Raw genomic sequence first — 13,232 nt, 5'->3', positions numbered from 1 at the left:
AGAATTTGAGGTCTTTATGCAGTTGGAAAAATGACTGAATGCCCTTCTTCAGCAAGAAGATAACAGAGCTGTGCAAACTTCTTGCCTCCAGACCCAGCCGCCCTCTCTGGGCTCCTTGCTGAGCTTGCAGCATTTCACACGTCTCCTTTCTCAGAGCACCTCTGGCTCATACTCCACCTCTGCTCCCATCTTTTATCTGAGAGGCTGGACCCTGATCACTCGATATGAAATAGATTCTCCCACACTGGTGCTTCTGTTCTACTTCCCCTTGCTTTTGCTTTTCAGATCACATGATTTGTTTTATTTATTTATCTTTACCTCCCTAAGATATAAGCTCCCCAAGAGCAGGGTTTTGTTTTATTTTGTGGTCAATAAATATTTGTTGAACCCAGAGATTCATCTGCTCCTGCAGGCAAGGAGGTTGAATAGAGTCTATGATGATTGAGTGAGATAATACTTGTTTTTTAAAAATTGTATTGAAGTATAGTTGAAAAAGCAAGAGAGTTCCAGAAAAACATCTATTTCTGCTTTATTGACCATGCCAAAGTCTTTGACTGTGGATTGTGATTGTGGAAAATTCTGAAAGAGATGGGAATACCAGACCACCTGACCTGCCTCTTGAGAAACCTATATGCAGGTCAGGAAGCAACAGTTAGAACTGGACATGGAACCACAGACTGGTTCCAAATAGGAAAAGGAGTACATCAAGGCTGTCTATTGTCACCCTGCTTATAGTACATCATGAGAAACGCTGGGCTGGAAGAAGCACAAGCTGGAATCAAGATTGCCGGGAGAAATATCAATAACCTCAGATATGCAGATGACACCACCCTTATGGCAGAAAGTGAAGAGGAACTAAAAAGCCTCTTGATGAAAGTGAAAGAAGAGAGTGAAAAAGTTGGCTTAAAACTCAACATTCAGAAAACTAAGATCATGGCATCCGGTCCCATCACTTCATGGGAAATAGATGGGGAAACAGTGGAAAGAGTATCAGACTTTATTTTTGGGGACTCCAAAATCACTGCAGATGGTGACTGCAGCCATGAAATTAAAAGACGCTTACTCCTTGGAAGGAAAGTTATGACCAACCTAGATAGCATATTGAAAAGCAGAGACATTACTTTGCCAACAAAGGTCCGTCTAGTCAAGGCTATGGTTTTTCCAGTGGTCATGTATGGATGCAAGAGTTGGACTGTAAAGAAAGCTGAGCGCAGAAGAATCGATGCTTTTGAACTGTGGTGTTGGAGAAGACTCTTGAGGGTCCCTTGGACTGCAAGGAGATCCAACCAGCCCATTCTGATGGAGATCAGCCCTGGGTGTTCTTTGGAAGGAATGATGCTAAAGCTGAAACTCTAGTACTTTGGCCACCTCATGCGAAGAGTTGACTCATTGGAAAAGACTCTGATGCTGGGAGGGATTGGGGGCAGGAGGAGAAGGGGACGACAGAGGATGAGATGGCTGGATGGCATCACCGACTCGATGGACGTTGAGTCTGAGTGAACTCCGGGAGTTGGTGATGAACAGGGAGGCCTGGCGTGCTGCGATTCATGGGGCAAAGAGTCAGACACGACTGAGCGACTGAACTGAACTGATAGTTGATTTACAGTGTTAATTTCTGCTATACAGAAAAGTGATTCAGTTATTATATATATAGATAATATATATATGTATTTACATATATATGTATAATGTATATATGTATTATACTGTTCAGTTGAGTTCAGTCGCTCAGTCGTGTCCGACTCTTTGCGACCCCATGAATCACAGCACGTCAGGCCTCCTTGTCCATCACCAACTCCCGGAGTTTACCCAAACTCATGTCCATCGAGTCAGTGATGCCACGGTTAAGTGCACACAAAAACATTAGCCATTACGAATAATCTTTAAAATTTCATATTTCAGAAATTTAAAGTAGTGAGGGTAATGTGTAGGTTTTTCAGTTGTGAGGTGAGTGATACTGTAAGTCACATGTCTAGCAATGTGCCTGGGGCGTAGGAGGCATTGGTCATGGAATGGTCTTCAGGCTTATAATTCAGAAGAGACGTTACTTAGGGAGATTTGGAGATTCAAGTGGAAGAGAAGATGAAGAAAGTTTCTGCAAATTTGTTCTGTCTGCAGACTGTACTAGTTCCTTAAGCTCAAGAGTGCTAAAATAACTTACCTGGATGAGGCACCGAGCTAATATCAGTATTGTTAGAGAAATCATGGCATGTAGGATGTTCACAGAAGGGAGAGAGAGGCTGGTGAATTGCCCGGTTTTCTAACAGGGACAAAGTTAGGTGTGAACTGGGTCCCAGTTGCTGGCAGAAGGTGTTACTGACATTTCTTTGAGTCATCGATGTGCTGGGCAGTGTGTGTGTGTGTGTGGGGGGGGTACTTTCTGATGTTATCTCATCATCGTGAAGGGTTTATAAGCACTGAGAAAAGAAGTGATCACTGAGAGCAAGCATGAGCCCAGTAAGAACAAATCATGCCAAACTAATTTAATTTCCTTTTTGTTCCCTAAGGAGTTATTAGTTTAGAGGTCAGGGGCACTATTTGTAATCCTGGATTTGTAAGTGGTTGGCTTTTCCTACAATAAGCATTTTTTGGGTTTCATAATCAGCTGAAATAATCTCAGGCTGTGTTAATTTATATATAGTGTCCAGGTTGAAAAAAGGAAAGGTAATTAACACACTGGATTTCACCTGGTAGGCAGTCTTTACCAGAGTTAACCATCTAATTTTCTGAACTCCCATAGTACCTTGCTTATACTTTTAATTATTGAATTAATCATGCTTTATATTAATTACCAAGCTATATATCTTTTTTCAATGATAACACAAGCACCTTAAGAACAAGGATGAGGTCACATGTATCTAAAAGAAATACCTTTACACTAGCTCATTCAGGAAAGGTTTGGGATTTTAATTGGCCACCATGCAAAATATCACCCAATATTATAATGCAATTATTAAAATAGCCAAGATTCTTAATTGGGAGAGCAAGTGTTATTTAATAAATGGTATGAAGTCATTTCACTATTTGGGGAAAAAACAAAGCTAAGATAAAAAATAAGGATAAATGGAAAACTTCCCACCAACATAAATTCTAAATTAGTTCAGGATTAACATACAAATGTAAAATCCTGCAAATCAAGAAGAACACACATTAGAAGTGCTGTTTGTGTCAGAATGAAAGAAAGGAGTCTTATGTGTAAAAGAATGGGGGATGTTACAAAAGAAAAGGTCTGTACATTTGGTTTGATAAAAATTTAAAACATTTCTATGTAAAAGATCACTGAAAAAAGTAGAAAAAACCTGCAGCTTCATATCAGATTATCTTAGTTATGAAAACAATATTTTAAATTATGGGTTAGCGATTATGAGCTCACAAAAGAGTTGAGTATTCAAACATATTTTGGCGGTAAGTACTATGTGCCAGGTACTGTTGTAGGTACTGCGATACAAGGGCTTCCCTAGTGGCTCAGAGGTAAAAAAAACACGCCCAGCAATGCAGGAGAGCCGGGTTTAATCCCTGGGTTAGGAAGATCCCTGAAGAAGGAAATGCAACCCACTTGAGTTTTTTTGCTTGGGAAATCCCATGGACAGAGGAGCTTGGCGGGCCACAGTCCAAGGGGTTGAAAAGAGTTGGTCACGACTTAGGAACTAAACAACAACAGTAACTGGAACACAGCAGAAAACCAAGATGTTCTCCTGAAGCTTATAGTCAACTGGGGCTTAAGTAACTGTGAACAATACACAATATTTCAGTGATGGTGAGTAAGTTCTTTGGAGAAAGCAGAGCTGTGTAAAGTGGGGAGAGAGTGTCAGTGATAGGGACCTGTCTTTTCCTATTTCCAGGATTAGTTTGCTGAAGCAGGCATTCTGGGGAGGTGTCAACTAGTTCCTTCTTGTCTTTGTCATCCAGGAGACACTGTTGCTAGAAAGATCCCCACACCCTGCCTGCTCCACCATCCCTGCTTAACACAGATGCTCGCAAACAGGTCTTTGCTCTGCCTGGTGTTCCAACTTGCTGATCAATGATTTCTCTCAAGGTAACTCTGGTGGTGTTGCAAATACATTTAAGGTGACACCAAAGATTTGCAGACACTGCACATTCCCTGAAGTTCAGAGAAGTGCTGACAAGCTGTAAAGGAAAAAACAAATTGCGTTCTCTTCTCGCTGAGCCAGGAAAGTTTTTGCTTGTGTTTTATTTGGTTTGGGGTTTTTGTTTTGGCTTATTTGGGGCTGTAGGTTCTGAGGTAAAAATGAGGTTGTGTTCTGAATAGTTTCCAAATCTTTATTTTTATCCCCCCTCATATGCCCCCATATGCCCATAGGCAGATATTCTTCATCTGCAGAATGGGAATGAGTGATTTGTTTATCTCGAAGTTGAAAACCAGAAATAAAGGCTGAACACCTTGGGGACTATGGTAGAAAGAGGTGTAATTTGGTGCAAGTGAAACTTGCATTGACCTGGGAGTTGAGTTGGTGCCACAGAGCCTGGCTTGCACCTAAAACATTACATTGGTATCAACTGAGAGTTTTTCAAATGTATGGACAAGAAGTCTTTTTAATGATACTGTTGGCATTCTTTTTTGCTTGATTGGATCAAAATGATAGGAATGGAAGGATAAAGATGTTGGGAAGTGGGCCACCTCCTCTGTCTCGTGCAGTTATTGCCTAGGAAGCCCGTGGAATGGAATTATACTACCATTGTGTCTGCTATGAAAATATAGAGCTAAAATTCTTATAGTGGCATACATATTACCATGGATTCCCTGACAACTTGAAATCGTGGAGATAGTTGACTCTTCTACTTCCCAAGGTGCTATCAGACACGTGAGGGTCCATTAATGTTTTAGGCCTTTTAGTATTTAGTCATTGTTTTGTAGTAGGCATGAATTATCAATAACATTTTATATAATTTCAAGATATCTTTATTATGGTAAAGAAAAGTTTTGGGCAGAGAGAAGCTTAGATCTTTTAAAAGTTAATGCTTAGCATTGATAACTATTTGAAATGTACTACACTGAATAAAGGGCTTCCCAGGTGGCACCCACCTGCCAATGCAGGAGACATGAAAGATACATGTTTGATTCCTGGGTTGGGAAGATCCCCTGGAGGGGGCATGGCAACCCACTCCAGTATTCTTGCCCGGAGAATCCCATGGACAGAGATGCCTGGTAGGCTGCAGTCCATAGGGTTGAAAAGAGTTGGACATGATTGAAGCGACTTAGCACCTATAGCACATTTTATAAATATATATGTGTATATAAATACATATGTGTATATAAATATATATATACATATACATATACACACATATATACATACATTGTATATATAAGGCTTCCCTGGTGGCTCAGAGGTTAAAGCGTCTGCCTGGAATGTGGGAGACCTGGATTTGATTCCTGGATCGGGAAGATACCCTGGAGAAGGAAATGGTAACCCACTCCAGTACTCTTGCCTGGAGAATCCCATGGAGGGAGGAGCCTGGTAGGCTACAGTCCATGGGGCCGCACAGAGTCGGACACGACTGAGCGACTTCACTCATACTCATTGTATATACAAACACACTCACACATATATATTCTTTTACAGATACTTTTCCATTCTAGATTATTCATTTCAGTCGCTCAGTTGTGTCTGACTCTTTGCAACCCCATGGACTGCAGCACGCCAGGCTTCCCTGTCCATCACCAACTCCTGGAGTTTACTCAAACTCATGTCCATTGAGTTGGTGATGCCATCCAACCATCTCATTCTCTGTTGTCCCCTCCTCCTCCCCAGTCTTTCCCAGCATCAGGGTCTTTTCCAATGAGTCAGCTCTTCGCATCAGGTGGCCAAAGTATTGGAGTTTCAGCTTAAGCATCAGTCCTTCCAATGAATATTCAGGACTGATTTCCTCTGGGATGGACTGTTTGGATCTCCTTGCAGTCCAAGGGACTCTCAAGAATCTTCTCCAACACCAGAGTTCAAAAGCATCAATTCTTCGGTGCTCAGCTTTCTTTATAGTCCAACTCTCACATCCATACATGACTACTGGAAAAACCATAGCCTTGACTAAACAGACCTTTGCTGGCAAAGTAATGTCTTTGCTTTTTAATATGCTGTCTAGGCTGGTCATAACTTTTCTTGCAAGGAGCAAGTATCTTTTAATTTCACGGCTGTGGTCACCATCTGCAGTGATTTTGGAGCCCCCCAAAATAAAGTATGTCACTGTTTCCATTGTTGCCCCATTTATTTGCAATGAAATGATGGGGCCGGATGCCATGATCTTAGTTTTCTGAATGTTGAGTTTTAAGCCAACTTTTTCACTTTCCTCTTTCACTTTCATCAAGAGGCTCTTTAGTTCTTCTTCACTTTCTGCCATAAGGGTGGTGTCATCTGCATATCTGAGGTTATTGATATTTCTCCTGGCAATCTTGATTCCAGCTCGTGCTTCATCCAGCCTAGTGTTTCTCATGATGTACTCTCATATAAGTTAAATAAGCAGGGTGACAATATACAGCCTTGACGTTGTCCTTTCCTGATCTGGAACCAGTCTAGACTATTACAAGATATTGAGTATAGTTCCCTGCGCTATGCCGTAGGTGCTTGTTGTTTATCTGCTTTAGATATAATAGTGTGTTTCTTAATTCCAAGCTCCTAATTTATCCCTCTTGAGCTTTTGGGTCTGTTCTGGTGGCATGGAAGGAAGCTCCACCTTAAACAGCTCTAGGCTGAGAAACTCAGTCTGAAGTATCCTTTTTTAAATAAAGGGATAGGATTTCTCTAGAGTCCTTTCCGTCATTGATCTTCTAGAAATCCAAGTGTTTTGCTTTTCATATATTTTGTCATAGTGAGTCGGGACTGATTTACAGATAACCTGGTTTGCCGTCTCTGGAGTGGTCTTTACCATCTTTCAATCTTTCCCATCTTCTCACCACTTTATTCCACTCCAATTTCCTCCTGTCACCCCTCCCCACTTTCTCTTTGTGGATTGTACAGGAGTGAATTAAAGTATTACATGAATGTAGAATGTCTAGCCTTATAAGGAGATGTTTCTGTATTTTTACCTCCCTGTGCCTAGCTTCAGTGTGAGATCAGTAGAGTGCAAAATTTCCCTTCTACTTTTTGAGTCTGTGGATGCTTATCCTGTGGGCATGTTTCATACAGCTCACAACAATGCTCAGGTACCACATCTTTCCTTTTTCTCCATCTTGCTGAGACTACTTATCACTGTGCTGAATGCCTTGCCATCTCTTAAATTGGGATGACTCATTGACTTTTATCTCCTTTATAGATGCAGAAAATGAAAAGATCCTACTTTTCCTTATTCCCAAGCTTTGTTGGTGGTGAGGTTCAGTACAATCTGGGACTAGAGAGCTGGGGGTCAGTATACCCTCTGGAAAATCTATTGACTCTTCTAGGAGCACATTTCTCTATTTTCTGTGTCTGAAACACTCCAGGGCACTGTTCTCTGTGGAGGTGCAGTTATTGGCATTATAAACATGCCTCGCCTTCCCTCATCTTCTCTCATCTGCCTCTTAACACCTTACCAGAGGGCCTTCTAGGCATCTATTTTATAGGAACCGGGGCTTCTCATTAGGTTGGAATCTGGGTGGGAAGAACTGTGGGGAGAGAGGCATGCACTTGTCATCTGTATGACCTTGAGCTAATCACCTTTTCCGAGAGGATTTCACTATATTCATAGAATTACAGTTCCATGGCTGCACAGGACATGTAGACCTGTTCACTGCCTCTTTCATGAGCCAGAAACTGCTTTCTGTGACTTTCACATCCTTCGTTGGAAAAGCACGTGACTTCATTGTGACCATAAATTAACAGGGAACCAAGAGCTCTGAGAGGGAGATTGAGTGGGGTGAAGGGTGTTTCCTCCTCTGGGCTCCTCACAGTCCTGCTCTGGCTCCTCCCTCAAAGGTTCTGGGTTGTCATCTGAAGTCAGCTGGCGTTCTTGCCATGCATGAGCTTTGCTGCCTGGGATGCACTTAGCACAGAGGGAAAGGCAGCAATAATATCAAAAGAGGCAAAGTAGGAGGATGGGTCTGAACACATGGAGAGAGGAGTTTTCCTACAAAACAGAAATGCTTGCAGTAGAGCCTGTGAAAAATGGCACCAATTACATAAAGTGAAATGCCACCCATTTAAATTCTCTCTGTTCCTGACTATTTATGACGTTTTGTCCAAGACTCGATACATGTCTCTACAAATAAAAAATGGAACCAGTCCCATCTGTTAGGTATAAGGGGGCTGTGCTGGGGGAAAAGGTAAGAAAACATTAGCAGCATGTCATTGGAGAACTCCAGAGGCTGAACACAGAGGCCCTTCAGTTACAACTTTGCCCCTTCCGTATTTTCCTCTTTTGGAGTTAGTTGTAGGAAGGTGATTCATTTTATTGAGAGGTTTAAAATTAAATTTAAATTAATTTGAGTTTAAGGAGTTTCTATTTTGATGGATCACCCAGACTATCCTGCTTTTAAATAAAGCAAAATAAAATAACAAAACCTGTTTTCCAGGGCAACTTTATCTTTCAATTCTGCGGGAGGTGGTCCAGGGCTCACAGCTGGTTTCCCCAGAGACCGCCACAAGAGGGCGACAACGTCACGGTGGAGAAGGGCCAGCTGCTTCTGTTGGACACCAACACCAGCATCCTCAACTTCCTCCACGTGAAAGGTTCGTGGAGCTTGGATATGGGGGTGGCATTATTACATATGATCCTGTTATTTTAGAGGCAGGGGTCCGGGGGACATTTTGGATAAGTTCCAGCACCTGGTTGACAATTTATTCTCAGAACAAATTGAGATTTCACTATGAAAGGAAGAAGTGGTCAGAGGGTTCAAAACGAAAGCCTTTTCTTTTGACTCTTAAAAACACAGAGCTTGATTATTTTAGTTTTTCAAGTACAAAAGGGTGAACAGTGTTCTCCAAGAATATGCTTCTTTATTCAAGCCCTTTGTATGCATGCTTGTCCCTGGCAGCACCCACAGTATAGCAAAAGGCTCTGAAATCAGTTAATGCTGCTGCCTTTGAAATTCCCTGCCGAGAAGGCAGTGCCTTCAGGCTTTTACCCTGTTGTGGTTTTGACTTCCTGGTCCCGTGGAAAGTCATATAAATAGGCTTCCTTATTGCAAAACCGGCCACATAGCTCTAGGGTCTGGGAATTTGGGAGAGATTGAGAATTTACATTTTAACTCCTCCACCCCACCACCAAGTGACTATGTCAGTTTTTTCTACCTCCTCATGCATTTGTTTCCTTATCTGTTAAATGAGAATAAAAATCATTGCCTACTTCAGTAGTAGATAATAAGGAATGGTTATCAAAGGGACTCTTGTTCATCGGCAAATGAAAATTACTTGGGAAATGTGATTAGTTATGGAGATCTATAAAACGGCACCAAAGCACCATTCTTTACTATAAATATATTTAACATTTATAGGAGCATTTGTTCTTGTTAAAGTAAGAGGGTGGCTATATGAGGGAGAATAAAATATTTTCCAGGGAATAAGCTGATGGAGTGTGACTACCCATCTCTTAAAGGTGGACTCATTAAGAATTTTACATTCTTTACTCTGGAAGCTGCTTTTTTCCCCCTCAGGCAGCAAGGAGAAGTTTTCAGGCAAATCACTTAATTAGTACCCTTTAGGAAAAGGGTCTGAGCTTGGGTTCCTGACTTGTCTTTGTGGTGTGTGTGTGTGTGTAGCCAGTGGCTATGGGGAGTGCTGACTTATTGACAGCTAGCAGCTACCTAAGGACTGGCAATGACAAAGGAAAATTACAGACTTCAAGTCTCAGCTCAGGGAAAAGATGCTCTTTTCAAGCCTTTAACCAGGACTCTCACCACAGGAGTCAAATTCTGTTGGAGGATGGGATGCCCGTCAGGCACTCTAGGGTCTTTTCCTAACCTTGATACCATTTGGGAGAAGTTTCCAAGCTAAAAGTCGTCAAACTCAGCCCATCTGAGGGTCTGGATTTCCTAATAGTCCCCGGTAAATGTTCCATCAAGGAATGGTATTTGTCCATAGGGCCAGAAACTAAAGATGGAGAAGAGGCATCAGAGGGAAAGCAGAGAGTAAGGGGAAGGGTGAGGCAGGTGGGTGCATAACCTGACTTCCACTCTTGGAGATTTCAAGATCCAAGTATCCCAGATACTTGCTCCAACCTGTCACCTTTCAGTAGTGGTTTTTCTAAGTATTCCCGGTTCAACACTTCGCTCTCGTTATTTAGTATAAGTGACTAGGTTTAGAAGGACAAACCCTCATCCTGTGGAGAGGGAAAGACTGTTGTGTGAAGGGTCTCCCCTCTCTCTTGGGAAGTAGGACCATTGGTAGGATTGTGAAGGTAAGCAGTGGACACCAGTTTCTGTACAAACTGGAAAGTATGAGACCTGGGAAAGGACACAGATGAAATTTGGTGCAACAGATGACTTGTGACTACTTACTAAGTGGCCTAGGAAATCTGTATGAGACATAAGAAGCAGTGAAGTATAACACTTAATACAAATAATGTGCATTACTACTAAAGAAAAAGTAGTTAGGCAGCAAGTATAGAAGAGTCAAATGTCTAGTTATAAAATGTGTTGTAAGGATTTCCCTGATGGTCCAGTGGTTAAGACCTCACCTTCCAAAGCAGGGGTATGGGTTTGATCCCTGGCTAGGGAAAATTTCATATGCCTCATGGTCAAAAAACCAAAACATAAAACATAAACAATATTGTAACAAATTCAATAAAGACATTAAAAATGGTTCACATAAAAAATCTTAAAAGAAAATAAGATAAAACATGTTGCTGAAGGTAAGGTAGGATGTGGATGGGAATAATCCGAGTGTCTAGGATGTAAGCTTAGAGTTAGTGGAGAGGCGGTGAAAAGCATGTCTTTGTCCCTCAGACAAGTTTTGATTGTGTAGATATCAATATATGCAAAGACTCGAAGTGGGAGGGACTTCCCCATCTCACTCGGTAGCCAATGCATGCGTGTTCAGTCACTCAGTCATGTCTGACTCTCTGTGACCCCATGGACTGTAGCCCACCAGGCTTCTCTGTCCATGGGACTCTCCAGGCAAGAAATACTGGAGTGGGTTGCCATTTCCTCCTCCAGTGGATCTTCCCATCCCAGGTATTGAACCCATGTCTCCTTCGGCTCCTACATTGGCAAGTGGATTGTTTACCACTGAGCCACTTGGGAAGCCAGTGGCTCAGGCCAAAAATCTTGGCAGCATCCTAGACATCTTTCTTTATCTCATATCCCATGACCAATCCATCTGTGACTCTTGTTGGCTGAATCTCCAACATGTGTCCCATTGTACCAACCTAGTCCTAATCAACATAACTTTTTGGATGAGACCATCTCAAACAACTTCTTTGTTGCTTTCTATGTTTCTAATTTTTTGGTGTTCTTTAGTAGCAGGACCCAAGTTTTTATTTGGGGCAGCAGTATACCCAGCTAAAATGCTGTATTTCCTCCTCTCCTCTGTGAGTAGACAGCCTGTGGCAAAAAGCTGGCCAGTGAGCTGTAAGGGGAAGCATGCCGCAGGACACCTAGCACGTGTCCTAAAGTAGGGCTGACCTAGTAGGAGGCGAGTCCAGCTTGTCCCTCCTGCTTTCTCGTCTCTGCTTCCTGGAATGTAAATATGATTGCTACATTTTTAGCTGCCTTCTTGGACTATGAACTGACACCTTAGAATGGGGAAATAGAAGAATGGAAGACATTGGGACCATGATGACTTTTGAGTTGCATACTAGCATGGCACCTGGGGCTGCCTACCTCTGAAGTCACTTTTGTGATAGAAAAATATGCCTTCATGTGTTTAAGTAATTGGTATTTGACTTTTATGCTGTATAGTAAAATAACCCCCAAAAACTTATTATCTACATCCTTTAAAATATGTCAGATCTTATCACTTCTTTTTTCAACCTACTCCTACCTCAATGGCTTCTCATCTCATTAGGAATAAGCTTCACACCATTATTAAACTTCCAGTCCCTTCATTGACCTTGTCTTCCTCATTCACTCTGATCCAGCTCTTCTGTGAATATACCAGGAACACGCCTGCCTCCAGGCCTTTGCACATAATGCCCTTTGCCTGGAATATTCTTCCTCCAGATGTTCATGTGACTAGCTCACTTATTTCATTCTCTGTTTGAGAAAATGTCAACTTATTACAGAGGACTTCCTGGCAATCTTTTCTAAAATTATAATAATCCTATTACTCTATCCTTTTCTTCTGCTTCACTTTTCTTCATAACACTTACCATCACCACATGACATACTATAAGTTTACTTGTTGATATACAGTCTATTTCCTCTGCTAGGATAAGCTCAAAAAGGCAAAGGATTTCCATCAATTATTTACTGCTGTCCCTTCAGTGTTTAGGACCGTGCCTGACCCATGATGAGGGCTCAAAACACATGTACTGATTTTTGAGTGGATGGACGATGAAATGGTGCAGAGTTCAGGTCCTGGATGAAATTTAAGAAGTCTCAGATAAATTTTAAATCCTTGCTCTCTTGAATATCAGTTTTCTCATTTTCTGTAATTTACTTTTACTCTCCTTAGTTGTACATGTGAAATCCATCTATATACATATGTACATATATAGACATAAATTTAGTATATACATAAATAGTCACCAGAGATAGGTACATAAATTTACATATAGTCACATACATACACATATATATACATATACACATCTACATAAAAAAGTATATCTTCATGAGTTAAAATCCACTGCTAAGTTATTTTTCTGTTTCTAAAAGGCATATGAAGAATGCTTTCCCTGGGGAAGAGCTCCAGCTCTCAACTCTGGTTGAGATGGCATAGTTCTAAACCCCTTGGTCCGTAACAGGTCTGAAAGTACTTGAAGGATAAGAAAAATCCAACAGCAGTTCGCTCTCTGAGTATCTGTTACTATCTTTTTCATACCCGTTCATGACCAGAAAAATAGCTCTGTGACATTTTCTTTGTTCTTGGACACCATCTGTGGGATGAGACAAAGCATGAAAGATTTCAAGCCAAAAAAATAATGACTTCAAAAGATTTTAGCGAACAAGATATTATAGTGAAAGTACTTTGTAAGCCATTTCTACAGTATTGTGAAGAAAATGTTCTACATAAAGTATGTACACACTTTGAAAAGATTAGTGCTAAATTGAAGTGTAACTAGATCACCTGAGAACTGCATTTGGAACCACTTAATGTAGATACGGCACCCTCCATATTACTTTTCCACTCACGGAAACCAGA

The 13,232-nt window shown here is 41.3% G+C and overlaps 1 protein-coding gene across 1 annotated transcript in view; it reads left to right on the top strand.

The window, feature by feature from the left end:
* The window catches only part of PKHD1 (PKHD1 ciliary IPT domain containing fibrocystin/polyductin), a 441,675-nt gene that overhangs the window by 123,099 nt on the left and 305,344 nt on the right, over nt 1–13,232 (top strand). The window contains 1 exon segment of the mRNA XM_002697311.6: nt 8,504–8,660. Coding sequence (XP_002697357.3) covers nt 8,504–8,660 — 157 coding nt within the window.

This window comes from Bos taurus, chromosome 23, assembly GCF_002263795.3.
Source record: "Bos taurus isolate L1 Dominette 01449 registration number 42190680 breed Hereford chromosome 23, ARS-UCD2.0, whole genome shotgun sequence".
NCBI lineage: Eukaryota > Metazoa > Chordata > Mammalia > Artiodactyla > Bovidae > Bos > Bos taurus.
The sequence above is the reverse complement of the archived record's forward strand: the minus strand, read 5'-3'. Positions and strand labels throughout refer to the sequence as shown.